Here is an 18,435-nt window from a genome sequence, read left to right as displayed (position 1 = left end):
AACAGTGGGTTAACTGGTCTAGGAACAGTGGGTTAACTGGTCTAGGAACAGTGGGTTAACTGGTCTAGGAACAGTGGGTTAACTGGTTAGGAACAGTGGGTTAACTGGTCTAGGAACAGTGGGTTAACTGGTCTAGGAACAGTGGGTTAACTGGTCTAGGAACAGTGGGTTAACTGGTCTAGGAACAGTGGGTTAACTGGTCTAGGAACAGTGGGTTAACTGGTCTAGGAACAGTGGGTTAACTGGTCTAGGAACAGTGGGTTAACTGGTCTAGGAACAGTGGGTTAACTGGTCTAGGAACAGTGGGTTAACTGGTCTAGGAACAGTGGGTTAACTGGTCTAGGAACAGTGGGTTAACTGGTCTAGGAACAGTGGGTTAACTGGTCTAGGAACAGTGGGTTAACTGGTCTAGGAACAGTGGGTTAAGGAACAGTGGGTTAACTGGTCTAGGAACAGTGGGTTAACTGGTCTAGGAACAGTGGGTTAACTGGTCTAGGAACAGTGGGTTAACTGGTCTAGGAACAGTGGGTTAACTGGTCTAGGAACAGTGGGTTAACTGGTCTAGGAACAGTGGGTTAACTGGTCTAGGAACAGTGGGTTAACTGGTCTAGGAACAGTGGGTTAACTGGTCTAGGAACAGTGGGTTAACTGGTCTAGGAACAGTGGGTTAACTGGTCTAGGAACAGTGGGTTAACTGCCTTGTTCAGGGGCAGAACGACAGACTTTTACCTTATCAGCTCTGGGATTCGATCTAGCAACCTTTTGTTTACTGGCCCAACGCACTTAACACAACTAGGCTACCTGCCAACCCATATATCCCCCATCCAGGGCTGTAAAATAAATAAAATTGTTGGTAGCACTGGTAGTCCAAAACGTTAGAAGCGCCACGTAAAATTTAGGAGCACCAGAGAAAGAAAATTATCGATTGAGAGTTAGCCTGTACTGGGCCTATATTCTTGCTACTTTTGAAGCACATGTTGTCCAATAGAAACTAATATGCAACACAGTAAATACATTATAAAAGCTACAATTTTGATTCCACTTTAGGAATATTAGGATTCTACATTGTAAAATCACAAGCTTCCTTTTGAGATGCATAACATTGAAAATGTTCCTGTCCAGGTTTATGGTGACAACATTCAAGAGATTGGTCACTCATTCAGTGCTGTCCTGAAGATGCTCTCTTTTATTTTCTTCCTGTGCCCCTAAATGTTTGCATAATACTGGTAAAGTTACCCGGTTTTTAGCTAGCCTGCCAGTAAACAAATGATTAACGTGGAGTTTATGAAAGTGAAATGCTATCCGCTATAGGAAGATAAATGTTGCTCTGGAAATATGGGTCATGTCTTTTGACTAGATGACATGTCTTCGTTGATGTAAAGGTGCGACAACGACGCTAACGAATCTGCACTCACTTGCTCCTCTAAGGCACTTGCTAAAAAAAAAAAAACAATGCCCTATGATTACTACAATTACCTGAGTTTTTTTTCCCCCCATGCTCCCAAAAATTAAACTACTTGCCACTCAACAAAATGTTTGGTCTTGTATCAGCCCTGTCCAATTCACAGTTCACCAACTAGATAGATCACATGACATCTCTTGGCCACTTGAAACCAGTTGTGTTTGGGTAGTGAGTCACTGTACCAAAATGGCAGAACAGATTTGCATGTCCAAAATCTTAAGACCCTAGCAAATAAGGCATTTCAAACCAGGTACACCCCCCCCAAAAAAAAATTCACTGTTCTTATTGTAGTGAGATAGGTAAACACATGTTAAGGACACATTCAAGGTATTGTGCATAAACTTTGACTTATTATCCATCCATCACATTCCTAGTTATATGTACATTTCTAACGAAATTTTGCAGGCAATGGATTATAATGACACTGGAGCAATGAGCAGCATGGACATGAATAATATATTTCGTATATATCAACTTATAACTCGATTTCCCCATATTTTTTACTCAACTCCTATAGCTGGTTGTCTGTTGACTGCCACACATGTAGGCTACTGGAATTGATTAGCTAACAAACAGGGAACAAAGAGGTGTGTTGCCTCTGCCCTGGGCGTCCACTCAACCTACTGCTAGTCAAGTCAATGAATACAGAAGGATAACTATATTTAGGTGACTTTGTACTTCGCAAGTCGAAGCTAGGCAGTGTAAATGGTATTAATCTAGTTAGCTGGCAAGTTGAGGATACAAAAAAAAACGATACAAAACAAAAACGAAATGTAAAAGCCAACGAGTTAGACTTCGTCCCATTGACTAAAGCATGGATGTCGATTAGCATGCGCATCACCGTGGATAATTGAACACTATGTATCATGGTACAAAAAAAATATTGTAGTGAATGGCTAACATTTCACTCCGAAGTTGGGGAGGTGACTTTCTCTCGCTTTCAGCTCAAAAACAAATCGCCATGTTTCCTATAATAGTATTTGTTAGATTAACGTTAGACTGATCACATGACCATCATCTGCACTGATTGTGATCACTAGGAAATTGCCCACTATGTGACACCGCCGATCAGCATAAAACATAATAGTTGCTAATTTCAAATGTAAAAAAAAGTCGCAACCATTGTCAGGCAATATTTCATTAAAAATAAGAATAAATAAGCCAGTGTATCATGGCCTCACCTACCTCCACAGCATCAACGCAACAGTCTTTCTGAAATGAAAATGCCACATATAGTAACCGTAACTAACGATAGATGTGTGACGTTATCTTGGTTATCGTTTTGTTAGCTACTTATTGAAATCCGCAAATCAACTTAATCAAAACTGCACTTCGTCAATTCACCGATGATTTTGAAACGTATCGCTAAATGACCTAGCAATACCAGGCTTATTAGCTGACTAGCTAGCTAAGGTTATTACATTCCTTTGTTGGGACAGCCAACACGAAGCCTTCTCTGAAGGCCGCAAATTGGAAACATCCCGAGGTTTAGATTTAGTTCCATTTAAAGCTCGACTATCAATTTACGACGCCCTGTGTGCTAATATTATATTATTTATCTTACCTGTCTAGCTCGCTGAAGTGCGTCTTTAAAAGCGTCGTTCATTCCGGCGCCATTTCCCGACGGCGGAGCCACGTTCGAGTAGTCAGCCATATCTGATGTAACACTTGTCTTGTCAAGCCCGGAGAGAGAAGATGGCCGTTCTCGTTGAAAAAGAGTCTCGCGTTGTGACACAGCAGAAAAGGGGCCACACAAATCTCGCGAGTCCAGACAGAACAGGAAACTGGCTGTTTGACACGTCGATCAAGGACTAAGGCGGGATTTGGGTTGTACCATCCAATGATTCTACTTGTACTATTTTACTAAAATAATGGAAAATCCTTTCAAATATTTGTTTTACGCCTGCAACGTTAAGTTACAAATATGGTTACAATGTACACATGTTTTAGTAACTTTCATATTTAGTATGATAACCAACTAAATATATTTGCAAAATGTAATACTGTAGGAAGTCCTGCATTTTGTGATAAACATTATAACCAAATACACCCTCTTTGTGAGCACACACTGCACTGTAATTTAGAGTCTAAAACACTACTCTAGTTTTTGCACAAATGTGCTTGAAAGAAAGGCAAAGGAGGAGGCCATAGATACTTCACACTGATTTAATGACAATAGGGGTCAACAAAGGATTGGTCAGGCTGGAGATTGGGCCCCAATCAGCCCTCCAACAACAGTCCTTTGGTTGTATATTTGGTAGTTCTATTTGGTAGTTCATTGCAATTTGAAGTATTTTGGGACAGTTCATTGACAATGGCATCAAGTTTAAAGGTTGTTGTTTTGTACAGAGTATTACATAAAATCATTCACAAAAACCTACAACAAATTATAATTAACTATGACTCTGAAATCAGGAAAGCATTGTGTCTAGTTTCTTCATCAAGGTGTAGTTTAACAGAGCGCATGGAATCGCCCGGACGAAACTGGCCCCCATCCCATTGTAGTATCCTCGTATTCCATGTCTCTCATAGATGCCTGTGAACCCCTGAAGAAAAGTTGTGGGTGAAGTTGAACTGAAAGCTGTAAGACAAGGAAGTAAGAATAGCCTGTTATGGACACATCACATCCAGTAAGTTATGTACAGTATGGTACACTGTACCTCACAGACTACAGTGACACAATTCTAATCAGGGACAGGAGGAGCATATCGTGATCATATAAACTGACCAAGACACACTTCAGGTCCTAGGAACAGGGGGTGTCCTGGTTAGATCACATGGCCTTAGGAACAGGGGGTGTCCTGGTTAGATAACATGGCCTTAGGAACAGGGGGTGTTCTGGTTAGATAACATGGCCTTAGGGATGGTGGGTGTCCTGGTTAGATCACATGGCCTTAGGGACGGTGGGTGTCCTGGTTAGATCACATGGCCTTAGGAACAGGAGGTGTCCTGGTTAGATCACATGGCCTTAGGAACAGGGGGTGTCCTGGTTAGATCACATGGCCCTAGGAACAGGGGGTGTCCTGGTTAGATCACATGGCCAGGAAAAGTTACATGCAGAGTTCATTGAAACAGATAAATGAGTGGCTTATTTTAATTGAATGAAAATGTTTCTGATTATTGTTCTTTGCATGGATCGACCGTTACCCTGAGCTTGCTGCTGGGTCCTGATCACAGCTAGAGGATAGCTGCTCATCTGTCCAGCAGAGAAGGCCACAAAACTGAAAAAGAAGAGCTGGGAGTCACTGCTGTAGTCCTGTTGGGTCTTAGCCCAGGTCACAATGGACTGCGGGAGAGGGAGAGAGAGGGGGGGGGGTAGAGGGGGAGGTGAGAAAATGAGAGAGAAGGGGACAGAGAGATACAGAGAGAGAGAGAAAGGAGAGAGAGAGAGGGGGACAGAGAGAGAAATGAGAGAGAGAGAGAGAGAGAGGGGGACAGAGAGATACAGAGAGAGAGAGAAAGGAGAGAGGAGAGAGAGAGAGAGGAGAGTCAGTGATAGGATACCCATTAGATTGAAGTAAAATCAATGGGTTCGAACTCAGGCCTCCTTCATTCACAGGCTTTTGCTCAGAGGGCAAACAACACAATCTTGTGGCACGCAGATAAACAATAAAATAAGGTTGATGTAGTTCATGTTGGGCTCTCTGAACAGGTTGGTCATAGCCAACTCAAGACAGACTAACAGATGTGAGAGAGGGGGGGGGGGGGAAGAGAGTGGAGTAGATTACTGTAAAACAAGGTTGCTGTATGTTTTCATACCCATCTTGAAGTGTGAACTTGCTCAGAAGGGCTAGAGTTTTCACCAGTCCATTCTAGGAACGGAGTGTGTAGGTCAACAAGTACACACAAGTCCCCATATAGAGCTCCATTCATAGATCTCTATGGTAATATACTTCAAATGGAATGTACATGGAGTCCCAAATGGTACCCAGTCATTTATAGTACACTACAGATAGTTCACTACAGATAGTACACTACAGATAGTACACTACAGATAGTACACTAAAGATAGTTCACTACAGATAGTACACTACAGATAGTTCACTACAGATAGTACACTACAGATAGTTCACTACAGATAGTTTACTACAGATAGTTCACTACAGATAGTACACTATAGATAGTACACTACAGATAGTACACTACAGATAGTCCACTACAGATAGTGCACTACAGACAGTACACTACAGATAGTTCACTACAGATAGTACACTACAGATAGTTCACTACAGGTAGTAAACTACAGATAGTAAACTACAGGTAGTACACTACAGATAGTACACTACAGATAGTTAACTACAGATAGTACACTACAGGTAGTAAACTACAGATAGTACACTACAGGTAGTAAACTACAGATAGTACACTACAGATAGTACACTACAGATAGTACACTACAGGTAGTACACTACAGATAGTACACTACAGGTAGTACACTACAGATAGTAAACTACAGATAGATAGTACACTACAGATAGTACACTACAGATAGTACACTACAGATAGTACACTACAGATAGTTCACTACAGATAGTTCACTACAGATAGTACACTACAGATAGTACACTAAAGATAGTTCACTACAGATAGTACATTACAGATAGTTCACTACAGATAGTACACTACAGATAGTACACTACAGATAGTTTACTACAGATAGTTCACTACAGATAGTACACTATAGATAGTACACTACAGATAGTACACTACAGATAGTCCACTACAGATAGTGCACTACAGACAGTACACTACAGATAGTTCACTACAGATAGTGAACTACAGATAGTTCACTACAGGTAGTAAACTACAGATAGTACACTACAGATAGTACACTACAGATAGTACACTACAGATAGTTAACTACAGATAGTATACTACAGGTAGTAAACTACAGATAGTACACTACAGGTAGTAAACTACAGATAGTACACTACAGATAGTACACTACAGATAGTAAACTACAGATAGATAGTACACTACAGATAGTACACTACAGATAGTACACTACAGATAGTTCACTACAGATAGTTCACTACAGATAGTTCACTACAGATAGTACACTACAGATAGTCACTACAGATAGTTCACTACAGATAGTACACTACAGATAGTACACTACAGATAGTACACTATAGATAGTACACTACAGATAGTTCACTACAGATAGTTCACTACAGATAGTACACTACAGATAGTACACTACAGATAGTTCACTACAGATAGTACACTACAGATAGTTCACTACAGATAGTACACTACAGATAGTTCACTACAGATAGTACACTACAGATAGTACACTACAGATAGTAAACTACAGATAGATAGTACACTACAGATAGTACACTACAGATAGTACACTACAGATAGTTCACTACAGATAGTTCACTACAGATAGTACACTACAGATAGTACACTACAGATAGTTCACTACAGATAGTACACTACAGATAGTTCACTACAGATAGTACACTACAGATAGTACACTACAGATAGTTCACTACAGATAGTAAACTACAGATAGTACACTACAGATAGTACACTACAGATAGTACACTACAGGTAGTTCACTACAGATAGTACACTACAGATAGTTAACTACAGATAGTACACTACAGGTAGTAAACTACAGATAGTACACTACAGGTAGTAAACTACAGATAGTACACTACAGATAGTACACTACAGATAGTACACTACAGGTAGTACACTACAGATAGTACACTACAGGTAGTAAACTACAGGTAGTAAACTACAGATAGTACACTACAGATAGTTCACTATAGATAGTACACTACAGATAGTACACTACAGGTAGTAAACTACAGATAGTACACTACAGGTAGTAAACTACAGATAGTACACTACAGATAGTACACTACAGATAGTACACTACAGGTAGTACACTATAGATAGTACACTACAGGTAGTAAACTACAGGTAGTAAACTACAGATAGTACACTACAGATAGTTCACTACAGATAGTTCACTACAGATAGTTCACTACAGATAGTACACTACAGATAGTACACTACAGACAGTACACTACAGATAGTACAATACAGATAGTTCACTACAGATAGTACACTACAGATAGTACACTACAGGTAGTACACTACAGGTAGTACACTACAGATAGTAAACTACAGATAGATAGTACACTACAGATAGATAGTACACTACAGATAGTACACTACAGATAGTTCACTACAGATAGTTCACTACAGATAGTACACTACAGATAGTTCACTACAGATAGTACACTACAGATAGTTCACTACAGATAGTACACAGATAGTACACTACAGATAGTTCAATACAGATAGTAAACTACAGATAGTACAATACAGATACACTACAGATAGTACACTACAGATAGTTCACTACAGATAGTTCACTACAGATAGTACACTACAGATAGTACACTACAGGTAGTAAACTACAGATAGTACACTACAGATAGTACACTACAGATAGTACACTACAGGTAGTACACTACAGATAGTACACTACAGGTAGTAAACTACAGGTAGTAAACTACAGATAGTACACTACAGATAGTACATTACAGATAGTTCACTACAGATAGTTCACTACAGATAGTACACTACAGATAGTTAACTACAGATAGTAAACTACAGATAGTACACTACAGACAGTACACTACAGATAGTACAATACAGATAGTTCACTACAGATAGTACACTACAGATAGTACACTACAGGTAGTACACTACAGGTAGTACACTACAGATAGTAAACTACAGATAGATAGTACACTACAGATAGTACACTACAGATAGTCCACTACAGATAGTACACTACAGGTAGTAAACTACAGATAGTACACTACAGATGTGATAGAGTGTTCGGCTGTCTGACCTGGTGAACGGCACACTCCACCCCAGCGTAGGGAATCATACAGAGGATACTGGGTCTGAAGCCCCTGTAGAAGGATGCAGCAGACTCATTCCTGTAGATGGAGCGGGCACACTGCACCACCCCGCTGTAGGTACCTGCCCATAGGTTCAGTCTCACCTTTAGCACCTGGCAGACGGAGGCAGGGAGCACGTCATTGGTCTAAGTTCTTTAACCAATAGATATATTAGCTAGACAGTCCAGTGTTTCTTACAAGTTGAGTATTGACAGTGAGAAATTGTTATGTATACGGTTGACAACGCGCTGGAAAAATCAATGATAAAAGGCACCAAACTGGTCCCCACCAACACATGATATAACACAGACAGGAATTAATTCAGACTGAGGTCGCGTTCCAGGCCAACTACATTGGGGCGGCAGGGTAGGACTAGTAACTGAAAGGTTGCATGTTCGAATCCCCGAGCTGACAAGGTACAACTCTGTCGTTCTGCCCCTGAACAGGCAGTTAACCCACTGTTCCTAGGCCGTCATTGAAAATAAGAATTTGTTCTTAACTGACTTGCCTAGTAAAATAAAGGTAAAATAAACATTGCAGACATTGCATTTGATAATTCTATCCTCCTGATTCCTGCTTACAAGCAACAATTAAAGCAGGAAGTACCAGTGACTCGCTCAGTATGGAAGTGGATAGATGACGCGGATGCTACGTGTTTTGCTAGCGCAGAGTGGAAAATATTTAGTGATTCATCCAATGGCATTGAGAGGAGCACACCACCTCAGTCAACGGCTTCATCAAATCAAATCAAATTGTATTCGTCACATGCGCTGTATACAAGTGAAATGCTAAGGAGGATTAGCGTGGCGGATGTGTTGTTCCTATACCCTTAATACCTGGGGGCGGCCCGTCAACAAGTCAAGGATTCAGTTGCAGAGTGAAGTGTTTAGTCCCAGGGTACTTAGCGTAGTGTTGAGCTTTGTATAGCATTCTCACATAGGTGTTACTTTTGTCCAAGTGGGCATCATCTGTGGATCTGTTACATTTACATTTAAGTCGTTTAGCAGACGCTCTTATCCAGAGCGACTTACAAATTGGTGCATTCACCTTATGACATCCAGTAGAACAGTCACTTTACAATAGTGCATCTAAATCTTAAAGGGGGGGGGTGAGAAGGATTACTTATCCTATCCTTGGTATTCCTTAAAGAGGTGGGGTTTCAGGTGTCTCCGGAAGGTGGTGATTGACTCCGCTGTCCTGGCGTCGTGAGGGAGTTTGTTCCACCATTGGGGGGCCAGAGCAGCGAACAGTTTTGACTGGGCTGAGCGGGAACTGTACTTCCTCAGTGGTAGGGAGGCGAGCAGGCCAGAGGTGGATGAACGCAGTGCCCTTGTTTGGGTGTAGGGCCTGATCAGAGCCTGGAGGTACTGAGGTGCCGTTCCCCTCACAGCTCCGTAGGCAAGCACCATGGTCTTGTAGCGGATGCGAGCTTCAACTGGAAGCCAGTGGAGAGAGCGGAGGAGCGGGGTGACGTGAGAGAACTTGGGAAGGTTGAACACCAGACGGGCTGCGGCGTTCTGGATGAGTTGTAGGGGTTTAATGGCACAGGCAGGGAGCCCAGGAAACAGCGAGTTGCAGTAATCCAGACGGGAGATGACAAGTGCCTGGATTAGGACCTGCGCCGCTTCCTGTGTGAGGCAGGGTCGTACTCTGCGGATGTTGTAGAGCATGAACCTACAGGAACGGGCCACCGCCTTGATGTTAGTTGAGAACGACAGGGTGTTGTCCAGGATCACGCTGTTGGGGCGGTATGCAAATTTGAGTGGGTCTAGGGTTTCTGGGATAATGGTGTTGATATGAGCCATTACCAGGCTTTAAAAAGCACTTCATGGCTACAGATGTGAGTGCGAAAAGGTCAGTAGTCATAAGCAGTTCACCTTAGTGTTATTGGGCACAGGGACTATGGTGGTCTGCTTGAAACATGTTGGTATTACAGACTCAGTCAGGGACAGGTTGAAAATGTCAGTGAAGACACTTGCCAGTTGGTCATCACATGCTCGGAGTACACATCCTGGTAATCTGTCTGGCCCTGCGGCCTTGTGAATGTTGACCTGTTCAAAGGTCTTACTCACATCGGCTACGGAGTGTGTGATCACACAGTTGTCCGGAACAGCTGATGCTCTCATGCATGTTTCAGAGTTACTTGCCTGGAAGCGAGCATAGAAGTAATTTAGCTCATCTGGTAGGCTTGTGTCACTGGGCAGATCTTGGCTGTGCTTCCCTTTGTAGTCTATAATAGTTTGCAAGCCCTGCAACATCCGACAAGCGTCGGGGCCAGTGTAGTACGATTCAATCTTAGCCCTGTACTGACGCTTTGCCTGTTTGATGGTTCGTCGGAGGGCATAGAGGGATTTCTTATAAGCTTGCAAGAGTCCCGCTCCTTGAAAGCGGCAGCTCTACCCTTTAGCTCAGTTGCCTGTAATCCATGGCTTCTGGTTGGGGTATGTACGTACAGTCAGTGTGGGGACGACGTCATCGATACACGTATTAATAAAGCCAGTGACTGATGTGGCGAACATATTCCAGTCTGTGCTAGCAAAACAGTCCTGTAGCTTAGCATCTGCTTCATCTGACCACTTTTTTATTGACCGTGTCATTGGTGCTTCCTTCTTTAGTTTTTGCTTGTAAGCAGGAATCAGGAGGATAGAATTTGTCATGTTTTGTCATTTATTATCTTGTCTTGTCCCTGTGCTTCCCATTCTATTCGTTTCCCTCTGCTGGTCTTATTAGGTTCTTTCCCTCTTTCTATCCCTCTCTCTCCCCCTCCCTCTCTCACTCTCTCGCTCTCTCTTCTCTCTATCGTTCCGTTCCTGCTCCCAGCTGTTCCTATTCCCCTAATCAATCATTTAGTCTTCCCACACCTGTTCCCGATCCTTTCCCCTGATTAGAGTCCCTATTTCTTCCTTTGTGTTCCGTTCCTGTCCTGTCGGTTCCTTGTCTAGAATTCACCGTGCTGTGTTTGTGTATCGCCCTGTCGTGTCGTGTTTTCCTCAGATGCTGCGTGGTGAGCAGGTGTCTGAGTCTGTCTGGTTCAAGTGCCTTCCCGAGGCAACCTGCTGTTCACCTGCTGTTCATGATCGAGTCTCCAGTTTGTCCTCGTCATTTCGAGTGAAAGTTGTGTTTTTTGTTTGTAGTTACTTTACTGGATTAAAGACTCTGTTTTCGCCAAGTCGCTTTTGGGTCCTCTTTCACCTGCATGACAGAAGGAACCGACCAAGGAATGGACCCAGCGACTTCAGACGCTCGTTACACTGCCGTCGAGATCCAAGGAGCCATGCTCGGCAGACACGAGCAGGAATTGTCTGCTGCTCGCCATGCCGTGGAGAACCTGGCCGCTCAGGTTTCCGACCTCTCTGGACAGTTCCAGAGTCTACGTCTCGTGCCACCTGTTACTTCCTGGCCTGCCGAGCCTCCAGAACCTAGGGTTAATAACCCACCTTGCTACTCCGGGCAGCCCACTGAGTGCCGCTCCTTTCTCACGCAGTGTGAGATTGTGTTCTCTCTCCAACCCAACACATACTCTAGAGAGAGAGCTCGGGTTGCTTATGTCATTTCACTCCTTACTGGCCGGGCTCGAGAATGGGGCACAGCTATCTGGGAGGCAAGGGCTGATTGCTCTAACAAGTTCCAGAACTTTAAAGAGGAGATGATTCGGGTTTTTGACCGTTCAGTTTTTGGTAGGGAGGCTTCTAGGGCCCTGGCTTCCTTATGCCAAGGTGAACGGTCCATAACGGATTATTCTATTGAGTTTCGCACTCTTGCTGCCTCTAGTGAGTGGAACGAGCCGGCGCTGCTCGCTCGTTTTCTGGAGGGACTCCACGCAGTGGTTAAGGATGAGATTCTCTCCCGGGAGGTTCCTTCAGATGTGGACTCTTTGATTGCTCTCGCCATCCGCATAGAACGACGGGTAGATCTTCGTCACCGGGCTCGTGGAAGAGAGCTCGCATCAACGGTGTTTCCCTGCTCCGCATCGCAACCATCTCCCTCCTCTGGCTCAGAGTCTGAGCCCATGCAGCTGGGAGGGATTCGCATCTCGACTAAGGAGAGGGAACGGAGGATCACCAACCGCCTGTGCCTCTATTGCGGAGTTGCTGGACATTTTGTTAATTCATGTCCAGTAAAAGCCAGAGCTCATCTGTAAGCGGAGGGCTACAGGTGAGCGCAACTACTCAAGTCTCTCCATCAAGATCCTGTACTACTTTGTCGGTCCATCTACGCTGGACCGGTTCGGGTGCTACATGTAGTGCCTTGATAGACTCTGGGGCTGAGGGTTGTTTCATGGACGAAGCATGGGTTCGGAAACATGACATTCCTTTCAGAGAGTTAGATAAGCCTACGCCCATGTTCGCCTTAGATGGTAGTCATCTTCCCAGTATCAGATTTGAGACACTACCTTTAACCCTCACAGTATCTGGTAACCACAGTGAGACTATTTCTTTTTTGATTTTTCGTTCACCGTTTACACCTGTTGTTTTGGGTCATCCCTGGCTAGTATGTCATAATCCTTCTATTAATTGGTCTAGTAATTCTATCCTATCCTGGAACGTTTCTTGTCATGTGAAGTGTTTAATGTCTGCCATCCCTCCCGTTTCTTCTGTCCCTACTTCTCAGGAGGAACCTGGCGATTTGACAGGAGTGCCGGAGGAATATCATGATCTGCGCACGGTCTTCAGTCGGTCCCGAGCCAACTCCCTTCCTCCTCACCGGTCGTATGATTGTAGTATTGATCTCCTTCCGGGGACCACTCCTCCTCGGGGTAGACTTTACTCTCTGTCGGCTCCCGAACGTAAGGCTCTCGAGGATTATTTGTCTGTGTCTCTTGACGCCGGTACCATAGTGCCTTCTTCCTCTCCGGCCGGGGCGGGGTTCTTTTGTTAAGAAGAAGGACGGTACTCTGCGCCCCTGCGTGGATTATCGAGGGCTGAATGACATAACGGTTAAGAATCGTTATCCGCTTCCCCTTATGTCATCAGCCTTCGAGATTCTGCAGGGAGCCAGGTGCTTTACTAAGTTGGACCTTCGTAACGCTTACCATCTCGTGCGCATCAGAGAGGGGGACGAGTGGAAAACGGCGTTTAACACTCCGTTAGGGCATTTTGAGTACCGGGTTCTGCCGTTTGGTCTCGCCAATGCGCCAGCTGTTTTTCAGGCATTAGTTAATGATGTTCTGAGAGACATGCTGAACATCTTTGTTTTTGTCTATCTTGACGATATCCTGATTTTTTCTCCGTCACTCGAGATTCATGTTCAGCACGTTCGACGTGTTCTACAGCGCCTTTTAGAGAATTGTCTCTACGTAAAGTCTGAGAAGTGCTCTTTTCATGTCTCCTCCGTTACTTTTCTCGGTTCCGTTATTTCCGCTGAAGGCATTCAGATGGATTCCGCTAAGGTCCAAGCTGTCAGTGATTGGCCCGTTCCAAGGTCACGTGTCGAGTTGCAGCGCTTTTTAGGTTTCGCTAATTTCTATCGGCGTTTCATTCGTAATTTCGGTCAAGTTGCTGCCCCTCTCACAGCTCTTACTTCTGTCAAGACGTGTTTTAAGTGGTCCGGTTCCGCCCAGGGAGCTTTTGATCTTCTAAAAGAACGTTTACGTCCGCTCCTATCCTCGTTACTCCTGACGTCACTAGACAATTCATTGTCGAGGTTGACGCTTCAGAGGTAGGCGTGGGAGCCATTCTATCCCAGCGCTTCCAGTCTGACGATAAGGTTCATCCTTGCGCTTATTTTTCTCATCGCCTGTCGCCATCTGAGCGCAACTATGATGTGGGTAACCGTGAACTGCTCGCCATCCGCTTAGCCCTAGGCGAATGGCGACAGTGGTTGGAGGGGCGACCGTTCCTTTTGTCGTTTGGACAGACCATAAGAACCTTGAGTACATCCGTTCTGCCAAACGACTTAATGCCCGTCAAGCTCGTTGGGCGTTGTTTTTCGCTCGTTTCGAGTTTGTGATTTCTTACCGTCCGGGTAGCAAGAACACCAAGCCTGATGCCTTATCCCGTCTGTTTAGTTCTTCTGTGGCTTCTACTGATCCCGAGGGGATTCTTCCTTATGGGCGTGTTGTCGGGTTAACAGTCTGGGGAATTGAAAGACAGGTTAAGCAAGCACTCACGCACACTGCGTCGCCGCGCGCTTGTCCTAGTAACCTCCTTTTCGTTCCTGTTTCCACTCGTCTGGCTGTTCTTCAGTGGGCTCACTCTGCCAAGTTAGCTGGTCATCCCGGTGTTCGAGGCACTCTTGCGTCTATTCGCCAGCGCTTTTGGTGGCCGACTCAGGAGCGTGACACGCGCCGTTTCGTGGCTGCTTGTTCGGACTGCGCGCAGACTAAGTCGGGTAACTCTCCTCCTGCCGGTCGTCTCAGACCGCTCCCCATTCCTTCTCGACCATGGTCTCACATCGCCCTAGACTTCATTACCGGTCTGCCTTTGTCTGCGGGGAAGACTGTGATTCTTACGGTTGTCGATAGGTTCTCTAAGGCGGCACATTTCATTCCCCTCGCTAAACTTCCTTCCGCTAAGGAGACGGCACAAATCATTATCGAGAATGTATTCAGAATTCATGGCCTCCCGTTAGACGCCGTTTCAGACAGAGGCCCGCAATTCACGTCACAGTTTTGGAGGGAGTTCTGTCGTTTGATTGGTGCGTCCGTCAGTCTCTCTTCCGGGTTTCATCCCCAGTCTAACGGTCAAGCAGAGAGGGCCAATCAGACGATTGGTCGCATACTACGCAGCCTTTCTTTCAGAAACCCTGCGTCTTGGGCAGAACAGCTCCCCTGGGCAGAATACGCTCACAATTCGCTTCCTTCGTCTGCTACCGGGTTATCTCCGTTTCAGAGTAGTCTGGGTTACCAGCCTCCTCTGTTCTCATCCCAGCTTGCCGAGTCCAGCGTTCCCTCCGCTCAAGCGTTTGTCCAACGTTGTGAGCGCACCTGGAGGAGGGTGAGGTCTGCACTTTGCCGTTACAGGGCACAGACTGTGAGAGCCGCCAATAAACGCAGGATTAAGAGTCCAAGGTATTGTTGCGGCCAGAGAGTGTGGCTTTCCACTAGCAACCTTCCTCTTACGACAGCTTCTCGTAAGTTGACTCCGCGGTTCATTGGTCCGTTCCGTGTCTCCCAGGTCGTCAATCCTGTCGCTGTGCGACTGCTTCTTCCGCGACATCTTCGTCGCGTCCATCCTGTCTTCCATGTCTCCTGTGTTAAGCCCTTTCTTCGCACCCCGTTCGTCTTCCCTCCCCCTCCCGTCCTTGTCGAGAGCGCACCTATTTACAAGGTACATAAGATCATGGACATGCGTTCTCGGGGACGGGGTCACCAATACTTAGTGGATTGGGAGGGTTACGGTCCTGAGGAGAGGAGTTGGGTTCCGTCTCGGGACGTGCTGGACCGTTCACTCATTGATGATTTCCTCCGTTGCCGCCAGGATTCCTCCTCGAGTGCGCCAGGAGGCGCTCGGTGAGTGGGGGGTACTGTCATGTTTTGTCATTTATTATCTTGTCTTGTCCCTGTGCTTCCCATTCTATTCGTTTCCCTCTGCTGGTCTTATTAGGTTCTTTCCCTCTTTCTATCCCTCTCTCTCCCCCTCCCTCTCTCACTCTCTCGCTCTCTCTTCTCTCTATCGTTCCGTTCCTGCTCCCAGCTGTTCCTATTCCCCTAATCAATCATTTAGTCTTCCCACACCTGTTCCCGATCCTTTCCCCTGATTAGAGTCCCTATTTCTTCCTTTGTGTTCCGTTCCTGTCCTGTCGGTTCCTTGTCTAGAATTCACCGTGCTGTGTTTGTGTATCGCCCTGTCGTGTCGTGTTTTCCTCAGATGCTGCGTGGTGAGCAGGTGTCTGAGTCTGTCTGGTTCAAGTGCCTTCCCGAGGCAACCTGCTGTTCACCTGCTGTTCATGATCGAGTCTCCAGTTTGTCCTCGTCATTTCGAGTGAAAGTTGTGTTTTTTGTTTGTAGTTACTTTACTGGATTAAAGACTCTGTTTTCGCCAAGTCGCTTTTGGGTCCTCTTTCACCTGCATGACAGAATTATGGTCACATTTGCCAAATGCGGGGAGAGGGAGAGCTTTGTATGCATCTCTGTGTGTGGAGTTTTTTTCCCTCTGGTTGCACATGTAACATGCTGGTAGAAACTAGGTCAAATGGATTTAAGTTTCCCTGCATTAAAGTCCCCGGCCACTAGGAGCGCCACTTCTGGATGAGCGTCTTCCTGTTTGCTTATGGCCTCATACAGCTGGTTGAGTGGGGTCTTAATTTCCAGCAACAGTTTGTGGTGGTAAATAGACAACTACGAAAAATATAGATGAAAACTCTCTTGGTAAATAGTGTGGTCTACAGCTTATCATGAGATACTCTACCTCAGTCGAGCAAAACCTTGAGACTTCCTTAGATTTCGTGCACCAGCTGTTGTTTACAAGTATACATAGACCACCACCCTTTGTCTTACCAGAGGCCGCTGTTCTATCCTGCCAGAAAAAGCATAAAACCCGCCAGCTGTATGTTATTCATGTAATCGTTCTGCCACGACTCAGTGAAGCATAATATATTACCGTTTTTAATGTCCTGTTAGTAGGATATACGTGCTCGTTGTTAGTCTAACTTATTCAGCCTGGAATGCAGCCTAACACTGTATATCAGTAGTTCATACCTCTCCAGTTTAGAAGGCCACAGGCACAGTGTATTCGGAAAGCATTCAGACCCCTTTATCCAAATTTTGTTACGTTACAGCCTTATCCTAAAATGGATTAAATTAATTATTTTCCTCATCAATCTACACACAATACCCCATCATGACAAAGTGAAAAGAGGTTTTTAGATATTTTTGCAAATTGACCTCATTCTGTCAGTAGAGGATGCCTGGTTATTCTTTAAAAGTGCTTTCCTCACCATCTTAAATAAGCATGCCCCATTCAAAAAATGTTGAACCAGGAACAGATATAGCACTTGGTTCACTCCAAACCTGACTGCCCTTGACCAGCACAAAAACATCCTGTGGCCTACTGCACTAGCATCGAATAGCCCCCGTTATATATTAGCATCGAATAGCCCCCGTTATATATTAGCATCGAATAGCCCCCGTTATATATTAGCATCGAATAGCCCCCGTTATATATTAGCATCGAATAGCCCCCGTTATATATTAGCATCGAATAGCCCCGTTATATATTAGCATCGAATAGCCCCCGTTATATATTAGCATCGAATAGCCCCCGTTATATATTAGCATCGAATAGCCCCCGCGATATGCAACATTTCAGGGAAGTTAGGAACCAGTATACACAGTCAGTTAGGAAAGCAAAGGCTTTTTCAAACAGAAATTTACATCCTGCAGCAATAATTCCAAAAAGTTCTGGGACACTGTAAAGTCCATGGAGAAAAACAACACCTCCTCCCAGCTGCCCACTGCACTGAGGATAGGAAACACTGTCACCACTGATAAATCCACTATAATTGAGAATTTCAATAATAATTTCTTTATGCTTTATGCGCTCTTGCTGCTGGTGAGTCTCTGATCCAACTCTACGCAGATGACATCATTCTGTATACTTCTGGCCCTTCTTTTGACACTGTGTTAACAACCCTCCAGACGAGCTTCAATGCCATACAACTCTCCTTCTGTGGCCTCTAACTGCTTTTAAATGCAAGTAAAACTAAATGCATGCTCTTCAACCGATCGCTGCCCACACCTACCCACCTGTCCAGCATCACTTCTCTGGACGATTCAGATTTATAATATGTGGACAACTACAAAAACCTAGGTGTCTGGATAGACTGTAAACTCTCCTTCCAGACTCATATTAAGTATCTCCAATCCAAAATTAAATCTAGAATCGGATTCCTATTTCGCAACAAAGCATCCTTCACTCCTTCACGTAAAACTGAGTATCTTACCGATCCTTGACTGCGGCAATTTCATTTACAAAATAGCCTCCAACAAGCTACTCAACAAATTGGATGCAGTCTATCACAGTGCCATCCGTTTTGTCACCAAAGCCCCATATACTACACACCACTGCGACCTGTTCGCTCTCATTGGCTGACCCTCACTTC

General features: G+C 44.7%; 2 protein-coding genes across 2 annotated transcripts in view; both read right to left on the bottom strand.

Moving 5' to 3' along the window:
• fubp1 (far upstream element (FUSE) binding protein 1) overlaps positions 1 to 3,171 on the bottom strand; it is a 29,437-nt gene extending 26,266 nt beyond the window's left edge. The window contains 1 exon segment of the mRNA XM_046320600.1: positions 3,027 to 3,171. Coding sequence (XP_046176556.1) covers positions 3,027 to 3,116 — 90 coding nt within the window. The 5' untranslated portion in view covers positions 3,117 to 3,171.
• Positions 3,172 to 3,629: 458 nt separating this feature from the next.
• slc25a24l (solute carrier family 25 member 24, like) overlaps positions 3,630 to 18,435 on the bottom strand; it is a 31,476-nt gene continuing 16,670 nt past the window's right edge. The window contains exons 8-10 of the mRNA XM_046322060.1: positions 8,343 to 8,507; positions 4,610 to 4,748; positions 3,630 to 4,043 (exon numbers count right to left, since the gene is read on the bottom strand). Coding sequence (XP_046178016.1) covers positions 3,874 to 4,043; positions 4,610 to 4,748; positions 8,343 to 8,507 — 474 coding nt within the window. The 3' untranslated portion in view covers positions 3,630 to 3,873. The remainder of the gene's footprint in view (positions 4,044 to 4,609; positions 4,749 to 8,342; positions 8,508 to 18,435) is intronic.

The sequence above is a fragment of the Oncorhynchus gorbuscha genome, linkage group LG22 (genome assembly GCF_021184085.1).
Source record: "Oncorhynchus gorbuscha isolate QuinsamMale2020 ecotype Even-year linkage group LG22, OgorEven_v1.0, whole genome shotgun sequence".
Taxonomy (NCBI): domain Eukaryota; kingdom Metazoa; phylum Chordata; class Actinopteri; order Salmoniformes; family Salmonidae; genus Oncorhynchus; species Oncorhynchus gorbuscha.
This window is presented reverse-complemented; position numbering and strand designations above follow the sequence as displayed.